At 41.0% G+C, this 27,254-nt stretch overlaps 1 protein-coding gene across 1 annotated transcript in view; it reads right to left on the bottom strand.

Annotated features, from left to right (window-relative positions):
- LOC127048940 (plasminogen-like) overlaps window positions 1–27,029 on the bottom strand; it is a 63,474-nt gene extending 36,445 nt beyond the window's left edge. The window contains exons 1-7 of the mRNA XM_050949066.1: window positions 26,983–27,029; window positions 17,204–17,341; window positions 14,998–15,104; window positions 7,782–7,896; window positions 6,640–6,779; window positions 4,433–4,553; window positions 1,790–1,908 (exon numbers count right to left, since the gene is read on the bottom strand). Of these exons, the coding sequence (XP_050805023.1) occupies window positions 1,790–1,908; window positions 4,433–4,553; window positions 6,640–6,779; window positions 7,782–7,896; window positions 14,998–15,104; window positions 17,204–17,341; window positions 26,983–27,029 (787 nt within the window). The remainder of the gene's footprint in view (window positions 1–1,789; window positions 1,909–4,432; window positions 4,554–6,639; window positions 6,780–7,781; window positions 7,897–14,997; window positions 15,105–17,203; window positions 17,342–26,982) is intronic.
- Window positions 27,030–27,254: the final 225 nt, after the last annotated feature.

Genomic DNA, 27,254 nt, shown 5'->3' with positions numbered 1-27,254 from the left:
ACAATGCCTTCAAGATATGTAAGCTTAACTTTGCATAACTCAGCTTAACTTTGCATAATGTGGAACATGCACTTTTTTGTTTCTATACTGGTGAGGTTTCCGAAGGCTATGGCAAGACATAAGCCAAAGCACAGAGAAAACATACAGATACTCCTCCTTGACTCTTCTCACTTAGATTCTAAGTTGCCACAAAATTTTCAAAAGGAATTAAACTTTCCAAACAGTGAATTCTATCCTATGCCGAACCCTCTGAAACATCTGGCAACAACATGACCACATTTAAACCATCCATCCTTTCCTCCAGCCTAGCTGTCTCACCACAATGGAGGTGAGAAAAGTGAGCTGAGGGAGGATGGCTAGCTGAGTCTGAGAGGTAGGATGGAAGAGTAGAGGTTGTCAGGACAGGAGGTAGTGAGGATGAGGCCATATGAGACGTTGTAAAGAGAAGCATCACAGCAGGGAATGGGGCCTTTGGAGCTAAAATAGAAATCTGAAGGGGGAAGATCTAATGGGAAGAGCAAGTCTTAGAACAAGGAGCCTGAGATGGTCTAGCAGCAGAAAGAGAATGCTGAAGAAAGGAAGAAGGTTAGAACTACTCAGGTACTTATGCAATAAGCATTAAGAAAGGCAGGTGTCTATTAGCCACAGCCCACAAGTATTCCAAGGAGAACCAGAGCACTGGTTCAGCAGAAAGGCATAAAGGAGATACCATTGTGTTGTGAGTCCACATTTATTTATTTGGTCTTTTTAACTTCAAGATGAAAATGAAAATGCATTTTGACTGTACATATAATTTCCTGATGGGAAAATAAAAGATTCTAAAAGGTCAACATGTTCCATAAAACTAGTTAAAATTCTAAACTCTGTATCAGTGATCTTACAGTTTCTCAACCCATTTCTTACTTTAGAGAAACCTGTCAAATATTCACCCTCCATCAATAAATAGGTGTTTTAATTGATCTCTATCCAGCAAATACATGATTCTTCATAAAGCAGTGAGAAAAGCATATACTTGAGAAGACTAGGACTGGTAACATAAATATAAGCCTGATCCTCAAAGTGTAATTCTGGTCTAAAAATGGCATCGTGGTGCACCATATTTATTGTCTTTGTGATTTGCATGTCAAATGTGTTCAGTTTAATGGATTTTTTTAACTGCTAGCCCTGAGCTCAGAGGTTTTGTCTTCACTAGGAAAAAAAATGTGTTCTTAACTTGAGTTAGCTAACATAGGATAAAATCCTAGTGATGACAACACAGTTTGTAGTTTTCACATGAGTTAACAGGCCAAGGTAAATCTTAGGCTTCCCCACAGTTTCCTTGACCTGCAAACACTTGTGAAAACTACATACTTCCTTGACTCACTAGGATTTTACCTTCTGTTAGTTAACTTGAGTTTAAAGAAAAACACCTTTTTTCCCTAGTGAAGTTGAAGCCTGAGAGTCAATATGAGTTATTTCCCTCTAGTGCTATCATCAGCAATAACATTTCTTCAGGGTAAATTTGAGTTTCAGAGACAACTGTGCAAATTATGTACTCAATAAAACCTGTGCAGCCCCATCACTCTCAATGCACTTACACAGGTTTAAATGATTGGAACTTAGTAAATGATTCTATTAATGATGCACCTTCCCTGGAACAGAAGGCTCTCCTTGGGATATTTGTTCACGGATTCCACCCTCCAACCTCATCCCCAACTTTTCCCTACATTTTGGTTCTAGGGACTACCTGTTGCAACTGCCTACAGTGATAGTTAACTTGGGTTCCACAATCTCCATAAGTAACACTTACTGCAACGTGGAATGTTACAAAATTCCCAGCGTTTCGTGGGGTTGGTAGTGAAACACCAGGGCCGAGGCTCACCATCAGGATTACGGCAGTAATTCATCCTCAGATTCTTCTCTGGAAAGCTGAAAATTAGAAGTTTGAATTAAGAATCTAATTCACTAACGGCTGATGGTATGAATTGCCCCTCGTGTGGCACAATGGGCTTGTTGGGCACTCAGATACTGGGCTACGGAGTGAGATATAAATTACCTAGGAAAAACTACATTAAAAGAACAGTAACGTTGAAAAGTCAACACTCAAAGTTAGGAAATGCCAGAATTAAAGTTACCTGTGCAACCTCCATTTGGGCCCCTTGTTCATAAGTGCTATGGTAGTTCTGCCTAATTTCATGCAGTAAGCCTGTGGCAAACCAGCAATAAGAGTCCCAGTCCAGTGTCTTACTCATAAGAGAAATAGAACATCTTTTCTCTTCTTGCAACCCACTGTCTATTCTGTGTACCGGATGAGACAGGGGTCTTGTACAGCAACTGGCACCTGATAATTCGATTAAATACTGTACCATGAGGCAGAACATCCTTAAACTTGTGTATGTGTTTAACAGCTTTGCTGGACTGGGGCCTAAAAGAATTACTAGACCCTTCTCTAACAGTGAGTTATTTTAAAAAGGAGATATTTCTTTGTTTGTCCAGTTTCCTAAGTAGCTTGCCTCTATGCAATGTATCATCCTACGAAACTTTAAAAATCTGAATACATTTTCTGTAAATTGAAATTGCCCACGTGCTCCACTGTGTTGTTCCCTGCTCTCAGTGACCTATGTCTAGTTTTCCATTTTCATTTTCCTCTCAACATTTTGGACTAGCTGGTGTGATTAGCTCTTCTTGATTGCACATGTGTAAGAGAAGGTGCAGGACGCTTTCCTCCCAGCCAACTGCTCAGGGTCTAGACATAATCACCATCTCTCTATTCCCTGAACACAAACACCTTTCAAGGTCAGCAGAGACAGTGATGGTGAAGGAGGTTGGGGTGAAGAGAACTGGTTTAGCATGAGGAAGGAAAGAAGATAAAAGAGAAAAAAGAAATGAAGCATTTGCCCCAGGGGATCAAACCTTTGCTTTTTCTAGGCCTGTACCAAGCTCAGCTCTTCGGAGGAAGGGAATCCCAAAACCACCACCTATGGTAACCTTGCCACCCAGTCAATGTGTTCAGTGCTGTGACATTGGGGGAGATATTCCTTCCTGGCAGGTCATCTTAAAGCTGTGAAGCATACAAATCTGTTTCTCTGGTTTCCATTTTTTTAAGATCTCATAGGAGAAAACTTTCATAGTACCTTATCTTTCTTCTGATATTCTGTAAGCTCGTCTGTTTCAAAATGCGTTGATTAGAGACTGTCTTTAAGAAAAGGGGGAGGGTTATTTTAAAATATTACTGTCTTTCAGATTCAACTTCCTACTTGTTCATTCTGATTCATAAAACAAGAATGAAGGGCCACCTAAGGAGGTTTCATGTCACCAGCTGTTATGTTCTATACATCAATTGAGAGTGGGAAGCGCTAAAAAGATCTTAAACGTTTCAGATAAATATGGCCAAGCATTCAAGCTTTGCAAGGTGGTTATTAGGGGTTTTACGAATGGCAGCATGGTCTAGTGGATAAGGCACTGGCCTGAGAGTTGAGACCTGGGTTCTACTTCTGCTCTCCTACTGAGCTGTTATGTAACCTTGGGCAAGCCACTTAGGACCTGATAGTCAGAGGTGCTCAGCCCTAACAACTCCAGATATTGGACTCTGGATGTCGAGAATCTCTGCCCTTATATTCTTGGTTTTGTTTGTTTGTTTGCTTGTTTGTTTTGCTATTTATTGATATTGTTGTAGCACCTAGGAACCCTAGTAATGGACCAGGACCCCAATATGCTAGGTGCTGCACAAAGCATATCCCAAGGACCTTACAATTTACATATAGTATAAGATGAGACAATAAGTGGAAAGAGACAGGCAGGGGGAGCACAATAAAACAATGAGACATTTAAAAAAACTTTTGTGTCTCAGTTTTCCCATCTGTAAAATGAGGACTATGATGCTTAGCAATGTAAAGTAATTTGAGGTGAAAAGTTGTATGTACATGTTAGGTATTATTATTATTAATTATTATCAGAACCAAACCTCAGAGCCTTCTGAGGTTCTTCTGTCACTACCATTTTCCCTAGTTTGAATTTCCGATAACTTGGAGTTGCCTCCAAAGAAACAGGAGAAAAGAGAGGATGGATGATTTACCTTCTTCCATTGCACTGAGAGGTAGCAGATCAGCCTTTTTGTTGCCCTGGACTGAAACAGAACTCTTTGACTCCCCAACCCTCTCTTTTTAAGGGAAGGATGTTAAAAACATAGCTCCCTCACACATGCACACTCCCAAATGCTGCCTATGGTATTAGTATGACAAACAAGCAAAACATCAAGCACAGGGAGAGGTTGGTCACTAAAAAACATCATCAACAAAAAACATGATCAAGTATTATCAAAATGAAAATGGAAAATTACTATAAAAAACAATCTAACTATCCTTTTTTCCTCCTGGCTCCAGACCCCAGGGGCTATTTCCTGGTCTTTGGTCCATCTAGCTGATCAGTTATTTCATTACTGGTTGTGACTTACTTTGAAGGGATGTACCCGTGAGAGTGAGGCTGTTGAGCATCCCAGTGCTGGCACTCAATCCCAGATTCTGTTTGGGAAATTTTGCCTTGGTAGTTTTCGCCACTGCAATGCATGCACTCGTCTGTATGGACAAGCAGCAGTGAAAACAAAGAAACAAGAAAAAGTCAAGAATAGTATTTGTCTGGAAACTTTCTCTTTGGACATGCCATCAGTTCAAGAGACCAATCAGAAGGCAAAGCCAGAGTGAAGAACTATTCTAAAATGGCAAGGTTCCTTCTACTGGTGGGTGACTTCACCTACTTAATTACATGTATTTTATTTGGCTTATTTGTTACACTATAGTGTATCTTTTACAATAAAAACAATGAAAACTACAATTAAAAACTATGATATGACAAGATTTCTAAGGAGCTATTAGGTTGTGTATTTTACTGGAGAAGCTTCCTTTGCAAAGTAGCTTCCTTTAAAGAGTAATTATTTTGATAATGAAGACTCTGGTTCCATGGCATGTAATATGATGACACTGAACAGCTAACATTCTCCCACTATTCCCAGCAATCAGACCACGGCGAGGCCAACCCTCTGGATTGATGTTCATTTGGTTTCCTGAACATAATCCATTACGTTTCATAGATTCGACTTTGAAATCAGAAGGGACCATCAAGATCATCTAGTCTGGCCACCTGCCCATTACAGGCCACAGAACCTCATCCACCCACTGCTGTAATAGACCCCTAACCTCCAGCTGAGCTACTGAAGTCCTCAAATCATGGTTTAAAGACTTCAAGTTACAGAGAATCCACCATTTAACTTTAAATTTGCAAGTGACTTGTGCCTCATGTGGCAGAGGAAGTCCCACCTGGGTTCAGTAGAATTGTCTGTGTGAGTTATAGAAGGAAGACAAAGGAAGAGCCATATGTTCAGAATAGGGGAGTTGAACCAAGATTAATCTCTTTATGCACTGAGCAAAGGAACCCTAGAAGTTCTTGGTGCTTATGCTCATCAGCTGAATCAAATTTTATGTGAATGCAAGATTTTCAGGGATCGCCCATGCCATATATCTGCACGCAAAACTCTCACTAATGTTAATAGACTTTGCCTGCATGACTATGATCGTCAGGACAATCTTTCTTTTTCTTTTCTTTTTTTTTTAAATAAGCCATTTTGCAGTTAGAGCAGATCAAAAAGTATCTAAAACCAACCAAAAATTGTGATTCCTCTGTATCTATTAAATATTTATATAATTTAAACCTTTCAGGGTGATGTCCTTTTTGTTGAGAACTTTTATGCTAAGTCCCAGCTGGATCTGAATTAAAAGCACAAATGGACCTGAAGCACAAACTGAGATCTGTATCTGCTTTTTTAACTCCCTCAAATAGGAGTTTGTTCAGATCCAGATTTTTGAGTCAGGCTCATCTCTAATTGTGAGTCCTTTCATCCCATACAATGATCTGGTAAGGAGCTGTTCTAATGCAAATGTTAACTGACTCTAAAGTGGGATGCTGAAACAAAACCATTAGGAAGTGGCAAAAACTCTATTTTTTAGTTTTGAAAGTTTGCAGACAGAATTATGGCATTTTACTAAGCATGATAACGTCTAAAAACAAGGTCATACACAAACAAGGCCCGGAGTCAGTAAGGTACTTAAGCGCATGCCTGATATTAAGTAAATGAGGGGACCTATTGATATCAATGGGACTATTAACATGCTCAAAGTTAGGTATGTGCTTAAGTGCCTTGCTGAATTAAGGCCAGTGGTACTAGCCATATTAACTACCATAAAAATGGGCCAGGTCCTCAGATTTGAAGTCCTTAGATATATTATGGAAGGATCAGTCTGATGATTAAAAATAGGATGTGATCATAATGCAGTGCAATAATATTAACCAAGAAAAGAGGTCTCCTGTCACTGTCAAAGGGATTTGTCCTCTGGAACAGATGTACTTGTATGTTGACCTTAGGGATACCCCTGAGGTTATCCAAAAGAACAGTAAGAAGCCTGATCCTGCAAGTCACTTGAGTAAAGACTACCCACCTGAGGAAATTTTTTGCAGCTTCTGGATTAAAATTTGCTGGCATGGTCTCAAACAAAGGGATAATGGGATCAAGGAGCTAACATTTCCATACTTTGAAAAAAAGCACTTACACAATTTAACATACTTAGAGATATTGTGATGTAAAAAGATCTTTGGTGTGTGTACCCTGACCTTCACATTCTTGGATGTTACAGTAATCAAATCTGATATTAGGATCTGTTGTGTAACACCAGGGTCCTTTTTCATCCTCATCAGGATTTCTGCAGTAGTTTGCCTCTAACCCTGCAAGGGGGGTTTTGTCAGGTGTATATCTGAAATAAAATAAAAATATTATTATAGCAAAAGTGAAATGTCCAAATTTCTCAGGTGATTTTGGACTCTAGTTATACACATGAAAGGCCAGAAAAATAGATGCTCCCTTTGGTTGCCCAGAGTTGAAATCCTTATCGGAAGAGCATTCTGTGGCTGTCATTAGTAGCCTCTTCATAGCTTTGATGGCTCTGGGGAAAAGCCAACCATTTCATATCTACAGTTTACAGGAAATATGACAGCCTCATAATCCAAGAATGCTCTTTTACACTTGCAATGGATTGTTGCTGTTGGACTGCCAGGGTCTGAGCTCCATCAATAACTGTTGTGTTTTTCTAAAACACATAGTTAAAAAAAACCCAAGATTTCACATGGAACACTTTCCTGGGGAATGCAGAAAAGGACATTAACTAAACACATGAGAGTTGTCAACAACTTGAATGTGATACTAACACATCCTATGTGAATGTGAGGTTAACGGTTCGATCTTGTTGACTGCTTCTCATTTAAAGCCATAAAATATTATCATGGAAACACGCAAAGGGCTCTCCAGTAAGATGACGTAACTTCTACCTCCTTTGCCACTTTTAGCACCCGTTGCAGTGAATGGGTGAAATCCTCGCCCATTGAAATCAGTGAGAGCTTTGCCAATGACTTCGATGGAGCCAGGATTTCATCCAATGAGTGTTTTGCTTGCTTAAGAACCACCAAATTTGACCAGAAACGCTATTTTTGAAATCATCCCTTAGGTCATTTAGTACATCCCCTTGAATCGCTGCAGGATACATTTCATAGATGCTTAGAAATGTGTCAGCCTTGCCGGTCTTTGAGAGAACAGGTAGACAGTGATCAAGACAAGGAGGAAATGATTTCTTACTGATGAGTTTGAATGCTGAACAACTCAGTTTAATAATATACACTATAAAATGATTTAGTACACATTTAATATAGATGGCTAGGAATAGGTTCAGAATAACATATACACAAATATGAAAATGACATACTTAGGTAAATGAGGTTTACTGGCGCTCCACTTCTGGCAGGGCACACCACTCTGAGTTTCAGATACTGTTCCTCTATAGTCCTTCCCCTTACCAGTCCTGCATTCTAAAAGATACACTGACACGAAATACATTTTTATCTATCAGTATCATAATTCACATCTGTTTGAATTAAATAACTATATACAGATTCTACACACATGATAATCAGCCTAAATACCCACATTCCGAATCTTCTCTACCCCCAATCCCTGCCAAAAAACTCTAGTTGTGTTATTGTAAAGCTCTTTAAAAATAGGTTAGTTTGCAAATTTTAATGATGTACATAAGGAAGGTCACATGAGTGTTTACGTAAAGACCAAAAAACTAAAATGTTTAGGGAAACAGATATAACAAATTATGGTTGTTTTTGAAGGGTGGGTTCAGATTACAATAGCTGTAATGCTCCCCTCTTGAGAGTGGAATAAAACATTGTTGTTTTTAATGCCTCTGTGTTTGTATTGCTCTGCTATGCGTAAAACTGTACAAAATATTTTCAACGAAACCTAGAAGCACGTGAAACTCACCTGATTTTGGGCAGAGTGGGCCCCAGAAAGGATCACAGATCTAAACATGCCTGAACTTTAGAGTTTCAAAAGGTGGAATTTTGTAACTCAGACTTATTCAAGTTTGGGTTTTGTTACAAATAGTAAACATAGACAATGTGTTTCACTGAGATCCCCCTGCTCATGAATGAAACTTGACTCATTTATGGAATTATATTGAAAGCATGAGTCACCACTGCACAAGATGAAGCTGGATGGGTTAACTTTGAGCTAAAGAGCTAAACTTTGGATTTTGGGAAGTGCTGGCCTTTGTGGAACCGGCCTAACTGTGTGAAAGCCTGGCCTTATAGAAATAATTGAGAGTTTTGACACTGACTTCAGTGGGGCCAGGATGTCACCCTAGCTATATCATTTCCCTATGAAGATAGCCTTGAAGACGTAAAATGACCTGTAACCCTGAAAGTGTTAAGTTGCCAGTGATTTGTCCAGTCCCCTTGCAGCCATCCAAGAATGGCCTTTGGGGTCTGGAAAAACCCTGCCCAAATCAACCAACTATGACTAAGACTACAGAGAAGTTGACAGCTGTAGGGCTCAGTGCTGACCAGGCTACTGCTGATGGAACTAGGGCTGCCTTTGGGTTGGGCATCTGAAATTGCAGGTGTTGAACAGCAGCATCTCTGATTGACTCTTCAGAACTGTGCCAATTTGCAGTGACACAGCATGCACTTAAATTCCATTCCTATCCGGTGGTCACCATTAAAAAGCAACATTTATCATACTGCAGTCTTTCTTATTTCCTGGTGCCAGGTTGGTCTGGAGGTGAAAATTAGTGCAACCTTGAGGCTTACAAATTCTTCATTTTATGAGCTAATAATGGTGAGTGTCATCTTCGTTCATTTATGAACCATTCTAGCACAATTCATCACAATGAAACCTGTACAGGAGACAATCATTACTGACATGCTCTTGTCTAAACCGACTTACCACAAGTGTCACCAAGCATTCTAATACAATCCTGCTCCACTGTTATTAAGTGACCTCCATTAACCAATCAATTTTTGACAGTTCCTTGTTTGGTCATTTAGGACAGGTTTTACTCAGTATTTGTTTTTAGAGGATCTGGAATAGGCCTAAGTGGTGATTTTTTTTTTCAGGGGCCTTCTGGCATCCTTTATTTCTCCTCCCCATCCACCTATTCCCCATGCACAAGCACACATGTCAATGCGCAGTGTCTCCCCTGCTACTGGTAATAAAGTGATCTTTCCTCTAGCTGCGAAGGATTGGGGTTCATCAGGTTGGTTTCAGTGTTTTTAACCACTGGCTATGGAGAATTTTTGTTGTTTCTCAGATTTGCTTCAAAATTTCTCAACATAACATATACCAAAACTACCGTAGGAGCATAATTATCCTTTTACATACATCAGTATAAATCTGGAGTAACTCAATTAACATAAAATTGATTTACCTAGGAACAGTAAGAGGAGAAATAGGTTAACTGCTTGTTTATGGATGGGGGTCCAGATTTTCCTAAAATTGAGAGGTCTTTGCATCTGGGGTTCTGATTCAGGCCTATTTCTAATTTGGCCAGACTATATTTATGGATAAATATGCAGTCTACCATAGAATTTTTAGCTGGGAACCTTTTGTATACCCTAAGCAGTTTTGCAATGTGTTCACATTTGAAAATCTGAAGAAATGAACACTGAAGCAGTCAAGTGCTGACACAAACTCTTTTTATTTGAATAAACTTCTGATAGTTTATATAACCTTTAGCTTTTTTCCATCTGCTAACAAATAACCAACTTTGAACCCTGAACTCAAGCCCATGTTCATTTGGATTAACAATTTACGAATTGATATGTCCAAGTATGGCCTTTAATTCCCACTCCTCTTTCCATAACACAAACTAAATTAGCTTCTGTCTTTTATAGCATGTTTGATGGGGAAGTTCTGGAAAAAAAACTGCACATTTTTTCCTGTCAAACACTATCTGTGGCTGTGAACAATAAGATAGAAAAGTGTAATCAAATCTCATGTAATGTGTAATGACCCAACCATTCCCAGTCTCTTTTTAGGCCTGAGTTAATTGTATCTAATTTGCATATTAATTCGAGTTCAGCAGTCTCTCTTTGGAGTCTGTTTTTGAAGTTTTTTTGCTGCAAAATTGCCACCTTCAAGTCTGTCACTGAGTGGTTAGAGAGATTGAAGTGTTCTCCCACTGGTTTTTGAATGTTATGATTCCTGATATCAGATTTGTGTCCATTTATTCTTTTGCGTAGAGACTGTCCGGTTTGGCCAATGTACATGGCAGAGGGGCATTGCTGGCACATGATGGCATCTATCACACTGGTAGATGTGCAGGTGAACGAGCCCCTGATGGCGTGGCTGATGTGATTAGGTCCTATGATGGTGTCACTTGAATAGATATGTGGACAGAGCTGGCATCGGGCTTTGTTGCAAGGATAGGTTCCTGGGTTAGTGTTTATGTTGTATGGTGTGCAGTTGCTGGTGAGTATTTGCTTCAGGTTGGGACTGGTTGGGTCATTACACTAATTGAATCTATTTCCCTATGTTAAGTTCCCCTCACACCTTCTATGGGTCAACTTAATTATCACTTCAAAAGTTTTTTTTCTCTTGCTGTTGATAGCTCATCTCAATTGATTAGACTCTTCCTGTTGGTATGCATACTTCCACCTTCTCATGTTCTCTGTATGTATAAATATCTCCTGTCTGTGTGTTCCATTCTGTGCATCCGAAGAAGTGAGTTGTAGCTCATGAAAGCTCATGCTGAAATAAATTTATTAGTCTCTAAGATGCCACAAGTACTCCTGTTCCTAATGGGAAATGTTCATTTTCCTTTGACACATTAGGCTATTAGTGACTGCCAAAGGCAGCACAGTAGGCTACACAAATCAATGATCTGACCTGGTTAGGCAAATTCTTCATTCCTATTTCCTGTTCTGTAACAACATATTCAGACAACATGATTTCATCTTTAGGATTGATATAAGATGCTTTAAAACTCTGTGACAATAATAGGGTAAATTACAGAGGAACTCAGCTAAATACTCAGTCGGCTACAGTAAGATCTTTAATCTCTCTGAACCAGGCATATTGCACTGTTCTAAACTGTCCTTTAGCAGGGAGTTTCACAGCTTCATACATAACAGTCAGAGCTCCTTCATGCCTTATGCTGGAGACTGCACTAAAGAAAAAAACTTATTGGCAACTGGACTGGCTTTTTCAGTGTCGTTAGTACAAATTAAAATAAAGGAATGACTAAAATCAAGGGTTGACAACTCCCTTGATTTTAGCACTAATCTTATGATATTAGGATTTTATTGAAAGCCCCAGCTCCTGGAAGCAAGTGATTAAATGAAAATTTGAGCTTTCAAATAAAAAATAAAGCAAATTTGTAGCCTTCATGGTTGCATATAAGAGCTGGAAAATATGACCTGAGTGTACTCCAATGGCTCAAAAGCCAGAAGGAAAATAAAAAGCCCCTCACTTTTTTTTTTAAATATCTCATGGTTTTTAAGCCAATCTTGTGATTTTTGTAGCTTGACTCATGGTTTTCGAATGTTTGGGGTTGGCAATTCTGACATATTTATTGATTGGCTTATATATTTGGCTTGTTTAACAGGAAACCAACCCCAAGATCCATGGCTGAGATTTTCAAAGGATACTAAGGGAGTTGGATGTCCAAATCCCATTGAGTTTAAATGGGATTTGGGCACCAAACTCCTTTGGAATCCTTTGAAAATCCCAGTCTGCATGTGGTAGGATCGTCACCCATTCTTATATTTGCTGGATAGTTCTGATTTTGACAGTATCCCAAACACATTTTCAGGATTGCCATGTCATTGTGTTGGCATCAATGCATCATGAGTTAATGACATAAGAGTTACAATGTTGTGGTGTTATGGGACAGATTCTAATCTCGGAGATTCATTGGCCTTTCTCTGGATTTACAGTAGTGTAAACCAGAATAAGAATCTGACCCTCTCATTACAGTATTTATATTGTGTCAACTGGAATATTTAATTACTTGTAAGTGAAGAGTTAATTTCATCTTACTTCATCACTTGCTCATGTGTCCATTGATTTTTCATATTTATAACAAAAACTATACAGGGCCAACTCTTAAGGCCTTGCTCGGTTTTTACTCAATCCTTACTCAAAGGAAACTCCCACTGTCTTCTGGCTATAATAGAATATCCCATATTGAAATGTTAAGTAAGGACATTTACTAAGTCCACTATTCCTAAACCTATTTTAATTTACCCTAGAAGTGATGTCAAGTATCAGAGGTGTAGCTGTGTTAGTCTGGATCTGTAAAAAGTGACAAAGAATCCCGTGGCACCTTATTGACTAACAGACTTATTGGAGCATGAGCTTTCGTGAGTGAATACCCACTTTGTCAGACGCTGCGTCTGACAAAGTGGGTATTTACCCACTAAAGCTTATGCTCCAATATGTCTGTTAGTCTATAAGGTGCCCAGAAGTGATATGACTCAAAACCTGAGTATAGCTTTTAATACCAATGACGTATTAAGTCAATTTTCTCTCAGGAATGTGTGAAAAAAGAAAGTGGCAGGGAGTTGTATATGCACTATACGTCTGGAAGCTCTAGCTGTTGGGTTTGAGTTGGAGTCAGAGGGCCAATGTTCTGTTGATGCAAATAACTCTGGTGGCATTTTGGCCATTTACCTGTAACATTTAAGAGACAGATGGTGAGTTAATAAAGCTTGTTATTTTTCTAAATTTTTAAGAGATTATAGTAATTCAACTGAGTTAAACTGCAAAAGCAGGAAGGCTAATTCCAAAACCAGAGAAATTTTACTTACCTCAACTCTGAAGGAAGATATCAAGTTACAGGCATTACATCATCAAAACAAAATCTCCTAGGTTGATCATAAACTGGAGATATGACATTTATCTAGGAACTTTTGAAGCTACTGGCTTCTACAAATTAACTTCTTTCTTGGTGTCCTACACATTACACTATATTACCCTGTGTATGTTCCAGGACATGAATGTGAGAACTAGGAGGAAGATTGATGAAGCTCATTGATGTTTAAATTCCAGTTTTGGGGGTATCTGGGCCAGATTCACAGCTGAAGTCAATGAAATCTGTGGAAATATGCTAATTTATACCAGTTTAGAATCTGGTCCATTGTGTTTTCCTAATAGAACCTTATAGAATAAATGAGACCTGCTTCATGGCTGTCTGCAGCTTAGTATTTCAGCATATTTTTCAAACTCATCAAAAAAATTTAAAAAGTGAAACAGCATTACTGGTAATTACAGCATCATTTAACACAGGTCAATATAAACACAAGGTATGCTAGCCAGTCACCCTAGGTGTTTGCATGATTAGCAAATAAGACCTTTCTTTTCTCCAAGAACTCTCACTTCAGTCAGTTGATGTTACTATGTAATTTTTCTTCCCTTGGAACTTGTAGAAGTGGTCACAATTTAAAGGTGGAAATTTATTTTTCTCACTGCCTACTGTCTTTTCAAGGCTTGACTATAATTTTACTTCCAGGGGAGAATTAAGGAATCCAAAAAGAGTCTTCAACCCAACCACTCATCTGAGCATGCTATAAGCCTAGAATAGAGATTTTAAAAGGGAGCTTATAAAAAATGGATATTTTATATTTTGTTATTGAGAGATTCATTGTTTATAGACCAGAGGTTGGCAACCTTCAGAAGTGGTGTGCCGAGTCTTCATTTATTCACTCTAATTTAAGGTTTCACATGCCGATAATACATTTTAATGTTTTAGAAGGTCTCTTTCTATAAGTCTATAATATATAACTAAACTATTGTTTATATGTAAAGTAAATAAGGTTTTTAAAATGTTTAAGAAGCTTCATTTAAAATTAAAATTAAACCGTGCCATAGGTTGCCTACCCCTGTTATAGACAGAATCAAGGCGAATTACTGTTTTGTGGCGCCCTGAGCCAGAGCAAGTGGGGGCCTCTCCCTCCCCTTCCACCTGTAGTCACACCCTCCCTCACCCCATGCTCCTGCCAGAGAGCGGTTCGGGGTGCACCCTGCCCACCCAGCACTCCTGCAGAGAGCAGAGTGGGCACAGGCCCCATTGGCCCAATGGACAATTCACCACTGGATAGAATATGAGATCAAATGCTTCTTCTGTTAAATCATCCCTGGTTTTCTGGGACATATTTAAACCACATAAACTCAAAATTAAGGGACTGAAAATAAAACATACAAACAGGAAACCCAGTAGAGCTGAAAATTCACATGATAATAGATTCCACCAGACCCATTAAGCAGAGTGCTGCAAACACTTATCAGTGGAGAAATGTATCATTTTTTTTTTTTTGGTTGAAGCATGTTCAATATGCGTGATCCCAAAAACATAAAATGCGTGGGACTAGATGGAGGGTTAGAAATCCATCTATATCCTTTCCCTTCAAGGAGGCTGGTTTGAATCCAGCCCAAGTTGGGTATAGTGTCATCTGAGGACTGTTCAAAGGCCTATATGGAATTACGTTAGTGTTTTCAGTCCATTTCCATGCATCCATCTCACAGAAATCATCACCACCATAAATGACAGGAAACTAACAACCTCAGAAAAGTGGTAAAGGATATATTTCTGTCAGGTGAGCATATATTAAAGAAGTAATATCAAAATATATACATACTTCTCTTCTCAAAGAGCACTACATCTGTTCTTCTAACCAACTCCGATGTTTTGGTGTTCTCAGCCAGTGTAGTACACTGTTGATCTTTACTGGTGAATAGAAAGGCCCTGTTGAAATTAAGGGGAAAGCCGTGGAAGAAACAGCCATTAGTGTTGTTTAAATTATTGTCTTAGTGAAAATTTTTCATTATCCATTTTAGATTTTATCAGTCATGGCAGTTTAGAGACATTTTAGGCTTTTGGTAAAATTTTCAAAAGCACCTGAAGTGCCTAAGTTGGACTTAGGCTCCTAAGTCTCTCCAGCACATTTTGAAAATGTTACCCTTTGTCTGGAGTAAGTTGTAACTGCCTCGCCTATAACTCAACCTGCGCAAACTGAACTATGGCTGTTATCCTGCATTCACATTAGGAAAAGTGGTTATGTTAAAGGAGTCCTAGCTAGCTCATGTCAAGTAAGCCTGACCTACACTCAGATTTTCCCTGATCTAGCAAAGCCTGATACACCATGACAGGCTGCTCTTACTAAAACAACAACACAAACAAAACAGCGTTCAACAATTATGGGCCAAAAACATGGCAAAACCATTACATTAAACTGCAATGTTGAGTCCATTCCTGTAGTATTTTTATAAAGGTGTAACATCCTCCTCCTCATTCAACTTTCTTCTCCTGATCCCCCCACCACCATGCTAATCAGCACACATTGTTGATATAAAGTATTTATACAAAGAAGTCCCATTGGTCTAAAAACCAGGCTTGATCAAGGGCTCAAATGCACAGGGACTTGATCCTGCTCTAGCAACAAAATTCCCCATAAACTTCAGTGATACAGGATCAGGTCCCACGGGCAGAGTTCATGGCTGCAGCCCTGACTTCCACACCTGGCAATTAGGAGGCTGAGGGATAATATTGTGTATGTAGAGGTCCCAGCAGGGACCAGTTACCCTTCTACAAAAGATACATGTATATTTTTAACTTTTCTTTAAGGAACTTGATCCAAATCTCTCTCTTGCCTTTCCTCGGTGAGAGCTCCAGGAGTGTTGCTGAAATTCTGCATCCTCTGCATAGCTTATGGGGAGTGAAGGAGAGGTGTGGAGGGGGGGGGGGGTGTTCACAGAGGATGACTGATGATTCATTTGCATGAAAATAGTAGCTGGAGCCTGGCAGTGACTTCTGTGATCCTGTTTGGTAGCATCCCTTTAAAACGAATATTGTTTCTTGGTGGATCTTTGCCATCTTTAAAACTTTCAATAGATTTTAAATTGATTGCCAAGCTATAAACCATTTTAAAAACTCAGCACCAGATCACCTGTGGCTCAAACGAGGGGAGGGGAATCGGAAGGGCAGAAAATTCCATAAGATTCACCTCTGGACTTTTCAAAGAAGCATCATTTGGAAGAGAAAGGGTTGGGGACCCTGGGAGTTTAAAGAGGAAGTCCTCCCGGCCCCATGGATGGACAGGACCTGGTGTGAAGGGAGCCTCCCTTTACAGTGCAGGCTTCTCCCTTTGCACTGCTCCACCGGCCCCCTTCCCTCAGGCAGCATGCTGGGCTCTGCAGTTAATGTTGCTGCAAGGAACGATAACTGTCAGTAGAATATCCAGTCAGATATATGGTGACTGAGCAGGGGACAGTGCTACAGGTTGGCCTGTTTCCTACTCCATCACCTCCAATGCCCCAAAATCCTGCAGAGACCTTCACTCATAGGACCTCCACAGGGAAGCAGGAGGGGAGGTGGTGCCGTTCCCTCCATCCCAGGGACGATCTAGTCCACATACATTAGTGCAGGAGATCCTCTGGCTCAAGGTGCAGAATAAGAATGATATAAACCCAACAAGCGCTGCTGCTGATGTCCTGTTTTCTGAGAAGCGCATTTCTTATAGGTCTATGTATGGCAAAGGGTCTGAAGGCACCTGGATATTGGTGTGTAAGATTGTTTGTCAAGAAGGTTTGTGCATCAAGATACCCAGTTTTTTTCTAACACCTACGCTGAAATTAAAAACACCATCTTCTTGGTCCCTCCTTCCATATCGTCACTTTTCACTCACATCTCCCAGGTATTGACTTTCTGGGTATTTTTTCCTTTCTTCCCAAACCTCAGAATAAACTTACTCCTGAGGAACACCTTTAGAAAGCTTCCTTAACATATAAAGCAGAATACTCAGTCGGTCACAATGGAATATAGCTGTGGGACACAACAGAAATTACCTGCATGTGAATTTTGTTTCAGCTTCACATTTCTCAGCACATTCTTCTTTACGGTTTGTTTTGTAAATCTGTTTTATTTGACCAACTATCCAAGCACCCTCCGTTTTTACATAGTTGTCTAGTATATCTCCTTGTGCTAAAAGAAAACAAAAAAAAAGGAGACGTGATTAAACAGTGAGACTTCTGCAGTTCATACAATTTATGCTTTTAAATTGCATTTACTGTCACACATTGGCAAGTGAAGCTGCCGTTTAATATGTGTGCATTTGAGTTAATGGTAACACACCCTGAATAAGCTCCATTCTCCTGGCATGGTAAAGGTTGGCATCACTGGACACAAAGACAGAGACGAAGTGCTTTGATGAAGAGAACAAGTGGTCTGATGCGTAGGGAATGGAAAGCAGGCAGAGAGACCCAAAGGGGTGAGGAAGCTATACGGAGTGAATCAGAAACAAGGGAGATGGTTTTGGTAACAGTATTTTGGAGACACTGGAAGGATGGGAGTGGTGAGAAAAAATGACTCTTGTTCAGTTTTATCTGTCACATCTTCTTGGTTGTCGGTCTGCAGATGTTTTGAGTGGAAACAAGACAACCTCAGTCGTCAAGCTATCACTGCAGCCAATTACAATGATCACGTTTATTGTTATAATATCTCAAGACCAGATCAGATTCAATAGTCAAGCTATCAGGCTGTGTCTTTGATTGCAATGAATTACAAAATTGTGAATTGGTAAATAAATTAATTTGGCAGTTTCTGAAAGCTAGACCTACATGTTAAATGTGTTGGATGAATATGCTAATATGTTTTACATCTGCATGAACCAATTAATGCTGAGATGTTCAACTACATTCAGCCTTGTAAAGGAATTTGCTATCTAATAACTTTCCTCTGCCATCTATAAAAATTCTAAATGTCTATTCATCAGTTAGATAATTGTTTCTCTGCTGTTTTTAGCGGCAGGATTACAGAGAGCACTAATCATGTGGTTTTATCATTTCCTTTTCAAACGAGGATATTCTTGATAAATGTTTGATACTGAGAATTATTCATTCAGTATGAAATTCACCCCTAAACAGAGAGTGACCCCAAGCCTGCACATCACTCAAATCCATTTGCATCTTGTGCGGACTCTCTGCACAGGGATAAACTTCACTCTCATAGAAGTTGATTTGAATCAACACATATTGGGCCTGATTCACTGCTGCATTACTCCAGTTTTATGCCAGAGTAACTCCAATGAATTTAAGAGAGTTTTGAGAGTTCACACCATTACATACATACATACTGTCCATATTTATATTATGCCAAATGCTTTTTTGTTGCAGCTATCAAAGTAAATTTATCTCCGTTGTAGTTAAGTCACACATCAGGGGTATTGTTCTATAGGTGCCAGAGGGGGTGGCTCAGTAGTATAAGAATCCAAGCATCCAAGAAAATCTCCAACCTTTTAGAATCCCATATCTACCCCTACCTTACGGATGCGTCTTTGTGGAGCTCTAGTGGCCTGCCCTTTTCTCTGGTGCCAGTCTAGAGCAAAGGTACCTTCCCCTGGAGTTTTCATAGAAGTGCCACACGTTACAGACACTTCTCAAACCTCACAATCTGGGTATGCAGGGAACAAAGCACCTGCCTCGGCCAACCCTCTTAGTGTCATACACACGTTTTACACTGGTTTAATTCCATTGATTTCAGTGAGTTATCGTACTTTCAATTTATACCAGTGTAAGTGCAGACAAAGTCAGATCCACAGTATCAGCTATGAGAGGAAATACTCCTAGTCCTACTGCCAGCTACTGTCCCTGCTACCCATAATCCCTAGCAAAGTAGCCAGGGTCTAGTAGTTGGTGTACTAGTCTAGCATTTGGGAGACCTGAGTTCAAGTCCCTGCTCTGCTACAGTCTTCTTGTGTAACCTTCAGCACATCATTTGCCTTTCTGTGCTTCTATTCCTCATCTGTAAAACAGGGTTAATAGCTCTCCTCTGCCCTGTTGAGGTGTTTTAAGGGTAAAAAGTGTGAGGTACTCTGGTGGCAGGGGCCATATAAATACCTTAAATAGATAGCTGGAGAACATGCTGTGGGATTCATGTCCCTAGTGTCCTGTTGTATGATTATGGGGCAATAGCCATTTATGGGCCACCTATGGCTTTGCTAATCTCAAATTCTATCTGTTTTCCAAAACAGTCCCACCTTAGATATTCACTGCTTTCTCTGATCATACAGGAAGCATCCCCATTCTTACTCATTAGTGGCATAAATAGAAAATAACATTTGCTAATATCTTTGCACTTACAGAGCTGCTGCTCTTTTTTCTTTTTAAACTGATTTAAATTGTGCACAAATAAATTTGGAAGATGTTTATAAGCTAATTTTGCTTGAACTGGTAACTAGTAACAGAGAAGAGAATATGACTTAAATTCCTTGATGAAGATAGCAAAATACAAACAAAATAACTGATCTCAAAATACAACAGGCTGTGCATTATTGAAACCTAAACTCCAATTTGTTAAAAATCCAGAAATGGCAAAAGGAAATTAATTAACAGGCCAGTCAAATATCTAGAAGTAAACTGATCTGTTCCATTTATATACGTATCACTTAGAAATGTTCCAGGGCTGATCCAGAATATATAACTTACTGTTTCACTGAAGTTCAGAGCGGGGTCAGTGTGTGGCTCACTACTTTGGGATATGTGAGGTTGTGTTGGTAACACTGAGCAAATGTCTTTTTGGGGTTTTTTCTTCAAAGATTTTAAAAATGATAAATTAACAAGGGCTAATGACACTTCTGTTATGACAACATTTAGAGAGACAAGGTGGGTGAGGTAATATCTTTTATTGGACCAACTTCTGTGGCATTGTAGGTAATCAGAGGGTTATAGATGGTGAGTCCTCTGGGGATGAGGTTTTGTTTCTTGCATATGCTCAGTAAGCAGATGTCGCTCGCTGTTTAGGTCTAATTGGCAGTCCATTCTTGTGGCTTCTGCCAGTTAAGGACAAAAAAGGAGAATACTGCCAGGATATTGATGTATAACTTAAGCATTGGAATAAGCAATTTTGTGAATTAATGAACAGATCCCCACCAAGATGTAAACTACAACTTAATCCAGCAATTAACTTGGCAGGCAACAGGCCAGTGACATTAGAGGAAGTGATGCTAGTGGTCAAATGGCCATTGTAGCGGGGTGGTCATCCCACTCCTGCCTGGAGGGGTTGAAAGCAGCCCTGGGAGAGGGCTGGGACTGAAGGAAATGGAAAGCTGATTGGGAAAGCAGTCTCAGCTGGGGTCATGCCCCAATCAGGCCGCAGCTGGCCCTATAAAAGGGCTGCTAGCCAAAGCTCAAGAGTCTCTCTCTAGCCGTAGAAAGAGACAGGCCTGACTGCTTGGGAGCTGAACAGGGTACCTGAGTGGAGCAGGGCTGGGGAAAGGCTAGAGGAGCTGGGGAGCTCCAGCCTGGAAAACCCTCAAGCTGCAGCCTTGCTAAAGGCCAAAAAAGTTACTGGGGCTGCAGAGATGCAACCCAAGAGTAGGCAGAGGCAGCAAGTCCAAACCTTCCTTGCTGATGATGAGTGGCAATTACACTGCAATCCGCCCCAATGAGCAGGGGCTAGATGGTGACTTGCAGTAGCCAAAGACTGAGCTGAGGTGAGGATTGGGGGTTGGGGGGTTCCCTGGGGAGGGGAGACCCTGAAAGACTGTAGGGTACTGCAGGGGGCAGAACCGCGAGGGAAAGGCCACTGGGATCTGGGAGGGACATGAAAGCCAGAGGCAAGTGGGGCATCGACCTGCAGAGGGCACTCTGGAGGCTGAAAGACCAGCAGGAGGTGCTGCACTGGTGAGTCGCCGCACCACTACAGTCATGAAATGATAAAGCACCTGATTTTGACAATATTTCATTAGAACTGAAAACGAGGCCCAGATTTAGTTCATTGGCTTCAGAGAGTCATCTTAAAAGTTTGAGAAACTGGTCATATTCCACTAGATTGAGAAAGGACAATGATCAGCTTGCTGAAATTATAGAAGGGCAATGCTGCTGTCAGTCCCAAGGAAGGTGTTGATGATCAGACTACTGCACCAACTGAAATACTGTTTCAATCCAAAAATGAGAGACAACCAGTGTGGTTTCCGCACAGGTCGATCTACTGTCCATGTTATATAAGCTCTGTGGAATGCAATTGACAAATGACTCAAGTGACAAATGGAAGTTAATATCATGTTTATAGACTTTGTAGCTTCTTCTGACTGAGGGCATTGACACTGGATGCTGCAGTGCCAATATGGAATGCTTGAGGACTTAGTGTGCCAAGTGGAGGAACTGTACCTCAGTGCATTTATCTATGTGAGCGTCAATGGTTGTATTACAGACTGGGTCTCAGGACTATGCCCAGAATGTGTTCTCTCACATACATTATTTAATGTTCTAATAAATTACCTGATGACAAAGCTGGCTGAGGCCAAAGTATGAGGTGTGAAATTTAAAGATTCATCTTTAGATCATCTTGAGTATATGGCTGTTGCCAGTATGGGTCAAGAGAGCTGAAGTAATGGGTCTGATAGACTCAGGGTGTAGCCAAACCATTGTACGGACAAACTTAGTAGAGTCCCCTGATACATCAGGTGCTCTGCCCTACCTCCAGTCCATTCACAGGGACATGAGTCCCTGCAACTGAGTACAGCTGATGGTAGGAGGTTACTCTGGGACTTGCAAGGTCAGCCTAGCAGACACCCTGGTCTACCCAGTAACATTAGGGTGGGATTGGAAGTGGTTTGAGGGACTCCTCAAGCAGTGACGCAGGGACTGCCCCACCTCAGAAACCAACCCAGGCCTGAAAATGAGGGGGCTTATGGGCCAAGACACAATGGAAGACCCCTGGAAGTGCCCCTCCAGCCAGCCAACCAGCAGTGCCAACCCAGCAGCCCACTAGCTCTGGGATACCCAAGGAAATGAGCCACAATTGGCTACCAGAAGATGAGAACTTTGTGCAAGAACAGTGGGAGGGCCAGACTCTGAGCTGAGCATGGTAACAGATAGCTGTCTCCGATGGGGAGGTGGGTAAAACCCAATGAGTAAAGCACTGGCCCCACTTTGAGCTTTGTAACAAGTGGCTTTACTGAGTTATGAGACCCCCAAACCCAGGAAATATAGTGATGGCTGCTGGGAGTCAAGAAGTTCAACTGGAGGCTTCTACACCTAACCCACTGGAAAGGGTGGTCCTTAGATTCTTCTGGCTAGGAATCCACAAAAAAGGTGTTTGATTTTTGTCTTGTGCCCTGACTGCCAGCTGGCAGGGCCCAAAGGGATGCCAAATGCCCCTCTGATTCTGCTCCCAGTGGTGGGCATACCCTTTGAATGGGTAGGAAAAGATTTAGTGGGGCCCTTGAGAAGGTCACATCCAGATACTGTTATTTATTGATGATAGTAGACTATGCCACACAGTACCCTGAAGCCATCCCACTACACACAACAAATATGCTCACCATAGTGAATGAACTCATGAAGGTCTTCACCAGGGTCAGAATACCAAGGGAAATACTGATGGACTGAAGATCCAACTTCTTGTCCAAACTGACGTAGGAATTGTGTAAACTGTGGAGGATCAAAGCCCTGAAGACTTCCATCTACCATCTGCAAACAGATGGGCTGATGGAGCAGTTCAATGAGACCCTGTAGGCCATGTTGAGGAAATTGGTCAACACAGACCCTTGACACTGGGTCTGACTGCTACCATCATTGCTGTTTGTCATAGGAGAGGTCCTCCAAACCACCACAGGATTCTTGCCCTTCAAGCTTCTGTGTGTAGACAGCCCAGGGGGATTTTTGACCTCCTCCGGGAGGCCTGGAAAGAACAGGAGACTGGGGTAGTGGGCTCAGTGCCAAGTATGTTCCAATTTTCAAGAATAGCTGAAACTGCTATGGGACTTTGCTAAGGAAAATCTCTTGAAGGCCCAGGAACAAATTAACAAAAAGGGGACACAGTTTTGAACATTCAAACCAGATGACAGGGCTTGTTGTTTGACTCCCAATGCCCGAGTCAAAACTATTGGCCCTGTGGCAGGGGCCATTTGAAGTGGTAAGAAGAGTAGGGTCAGTTTATTATGAGATCCATCAGCCTAGGAGATGGAGGAGATGCAAATTTATCACATCAACCTACTGAAGGCCTGGAAAACTCAAGATGGCCTTCTGATAGCTCTTTATTCCCCAGAACCAGAACTGGGGCCTCAAGCCATGACATCCACAGACCCACCCACTGTGTCAGTGGAGCAGGAGCTCAATCAAAGACAGCAAGATCAAACACTGCGACTGACTCAGGCCTTCCCCATAGTGTTCTCAGCCCTCCCAGGGAGGATGTGGCAAGTACAGGAGACTCGTTGACCTCTGCCAAAGAAAAGGTGGGAGGTGGTCCGCAAAGAACTCCAGGCTATGCTGACACTGAGAGTCATCAAGAAGTACCACAGTGAGTAAAGAAGCCTTATTGTGCTTGTGCCAAAACCCAACAGCTCAATGAGATACTGCATAGAATTTAGAAAGGTCAACATAATGCTGCTATTTGATGTGTACCCGATGTCCGAGGGGACAAGCTACTAGAGAGACTGGGGAGCGCCAAGTATATATCCATGCTAGATTTGACTATAGGATACTGGCAAATCCCTATGGCAAAGGTGTCCCAGGAGAAGGCAGCCTTTCCTACTCCCTTTAGCATCTATCAATTTGTGACTATGCCTTTTGGCCTACAGAGCATCTGCCACCTTTCAGTGACTGACAAATAAGGTGCTGCAGCCCCATGATCCATAGATGCCTATATTGACGACATAGTCATCTATAGCTACAGTCAGGAAGACCACTTACAACACATCATCATGGTTGTTCAAGCCCTTGAGAAGGCTTACTGCAAATCTAGCTAAGTGCCACCTTGGGCATTAAGAAGTGACATACTTCGGGTACCCAATAGGATGGGGCCAGCAACACACCCAGTGGATAAAGTCCAGGCACTAACCGGCAGTATGACCATGTCAGCTAAGAAGCAGGTGCAACATTTCCTAGGCCAGGCTGCCTATTATAGGGGGTTTGTGCCTGGCTTTGCCACAATAGTCGCACCTGCACCTTACCGACCTAGTAAAAAGCACCCACCCTGGGAAGGTGCAATGGACAAAGGCATGTGACAGGGCCTTCAGAACTCTGAAGAACCGGATAGCTCAGGGGCCAGTTCTCTTCCACCTAAATTTTTCAGAGCCTATTATCCTTCAGATGGACATGTCAGAAGTAGGTCTTGTGGCCATGTTGTCCCAAGAGGTAAGAGGTGAGAAACATCCAATATTGTATCTGAGTATGAAACTATTCCCACAAAAGGAGATTGAAAAAGAGGCCCTGGCTGTGAAATGGACCATAGAGAACCGATACTATTATCTATTAGGGAACGCCTTCTTACTCTTCAAGGATCACGCCCCCCTCTACTCGCTAAATTCTATGAAGGACACCGATGTCCAGATTGAGATAGTACATCTCCTTGCAACCTTATGACTTCCAGATGCTCAGCTGCCTGGGAAGGGCACATGGGAATTTTTTTTTCTCAGGAGGGAGGAGGAGAGCAGGAGGAAGGCCCACTGCTTCAACTAAATCCATTTAAAAACACTCCTTTAGTTAAATCAGTGCAAGTTGTGTGTAAACGAGGCCTAAGCTAAGAAAAGACTTATATGACTGAGTAATACTTCCATACATTCCAAGAAGCTTTAGAAATGAACCTGAGAAGGAACAGGATGCAGATGTCCCCCAAGCTACTTAGGAGAGGACAATCCAAAAATACTGAATAGAGCTGGAAACATACAATGGCTGTTGTATGAGAAAGGAACATCCCAAGGAGAGGACACCTGCACAAATAGTAATTTCCCAAACAAGGGACTCTATGGGGAAAGTTTATGCAATCTAATACCTACTCACTTTAAAGGGACTATAATATCAGTGTTGTGCACAACAAGATAAGCTTCTTTTGACTCTGATAGGCTGGACCACAGCTTGTCTGTAAGAGCAGTGGTCACTTTGACAGATCACAAGATGCCACATGAGGCATTATGCTAAATACGTGAGTACCTTATTATCTGATTTCTCTTTCTTTACATACAGGTCAGTATCTATTTTAAATTAGCTTTTACAGGTCTGGCTAGGACCGCTTTGATACCATTTATATTATTTTATTATGATTTTTCTGTCTGATTCTAATGAACTTGGTTGCATTGAAGATCCCTGTGGTTTAAGACTGTTTGGGGGGAAATAGTGCAGTCCATCCCAAGGGAGGGAAAGTGATTGGCCTAGCACAGTGAGCACAGTCAATAGGGAAAGCCTAGTGACCACTGACACAAGCCAAGTTACAGGGGGCTTGAAGTAACAATAACCCTTTCCAAAGCCAAAAAGGAATCTTCCCTTTTATAAATGGGATTTATTGCTTAATGGTGAGGATAAACTTGACACAAATCTAATAGCCACTTGACTGACTACACCTACTTGGTAAACACAGTTCAAGCAGAATAGTCAGAGACCTAATTCTGAAAAGAGACATTCCTGTGACCATAGTGGGCCTCTGCTGGCATTAGCCAGCACAACTTGAAAATGGAGTGATTTTGTTCATTCAAGTTCTACAATAATCATCCTGCAATACAACATTATTCTTAATCATCACTTAGCATCTACAGTATGCTAGGTGCCTTGCAGACAAATAAAATAGACGAAGAGGCAAATTCTTCTCTCAGTCCTAGCAGTATAAATTGAGACCCAACAGAAGTCATTAAAGTTGCTCTGGATTTACACTGGTGTTGCTGAAGGCAGATTTTGGCCTGTGGTCCATCCCTAGGATCATACAATCTAATGGTAGACATGATGCAAGTGATGGCTACGAACAAGAACAGGAAGGACAGACAGGACTAGGAAAACAGGAGTTATAATAATAAGGTCACATAGTTACTTAGATGTACTACACACATATCTTGCTGATTCCACGCTTTACTGTATTCCCAGACAAAAATAGTATTAAGAAGTAAGAATGAGAAAATATATCAGTAATTTAGGGTAAAATATAGGGATGTTGTACTCATCTCAGATACATTCATTACTAAGCCTGAAAATTCAGGATAAAGGTTAAACTTAAAGACTTCCGCACATGTTAAGGCAGGGGTCCCCAACGCAGTGCCCGTGGGTGCCTGGGCGCCCGCGGAGGCATCTAAACGCGCCCACGTCCTGGCTGGTGGTAGAGCATCCGCCGAAATGCCACCAAATTTCTGCTGCATTTCGGCAGCGACACCTCTCGATGACGTCACTTGTCGGAGGCAAGTGACGTCATCGAGAGGCGCCACCACCAAAATTCCACAGGAATTCAGTGGCATTCTGGTGGGTGCTTCACTGCCGCCAGGGTTCTTCGTCTGGCGCCTGCCAGACGAAAAGGTTGGGGACCACTGTGTTAAGATACGAAAATATACTGCTAGAGTATCCAAACAACCTTAACTCTGTCCTATAATGACACCATGCAATAACCATATGGTTCTGATTAAAATATTCAGTGTTGATGGTCTAAAATTAGATTAAATTAATTTTTAAAGTCATATGATTTTTTCTTTTCCTTTCCCTCATAGTGTCACTACAGAGAATATTACTTTGAGAAAACAGTGAAAATGTATGTGAATAATGTTGATGCTTTTATTCAGCCAGCACTGAGCTTGTGACATGTGCCTACTGCAGTTTTTTCTTAGTCTGTGGAATTCTCTAACATTAAAAAGATGTTCCTTTCTTATTCAGAAAAGAGAAAAAGATTGACATTTACAACAGTTTGAGAAAGGCCCATGAACAGATTGGTAAGGTAAATACTGAGTATGTTTCTTAAATATCTTGCCAACAGAGGACAAAATCCTGTAAACCTCTAATCATATAAATAGTCCTCGCTCACATAAATAATCCCTTTGATTTCAGTTGGAAGTATTCATATCAGTAAGGACAACTCAGAAACTAGAATTTAAATTCACTTGGATATGCTTTAACATCAAATAATTACTATATTTTGTTATAGAAG

The sequence above is a fragment of the Gopherus flavomarginatus genome, chromosome 4, assembly GCF_025201925.1.
Source record: "Gopherus flavomarginatus isolate rGopFla2 chromosome 4, rGopFla2.mat.asm, whole genome shotgun sequence".
NCBI classification, from domain to species: domain Eukaryota; kingdom Metazoa; phylum Chordata; order Testudines; family Testudinidae; genus Gopherus; species Gopherus flavomarginatus.
The sequence above is the reverse complement of the archived record's forward strand: the minus strand, read 5'-3'. Positions and strand labels throughout refer to the sequence as shown.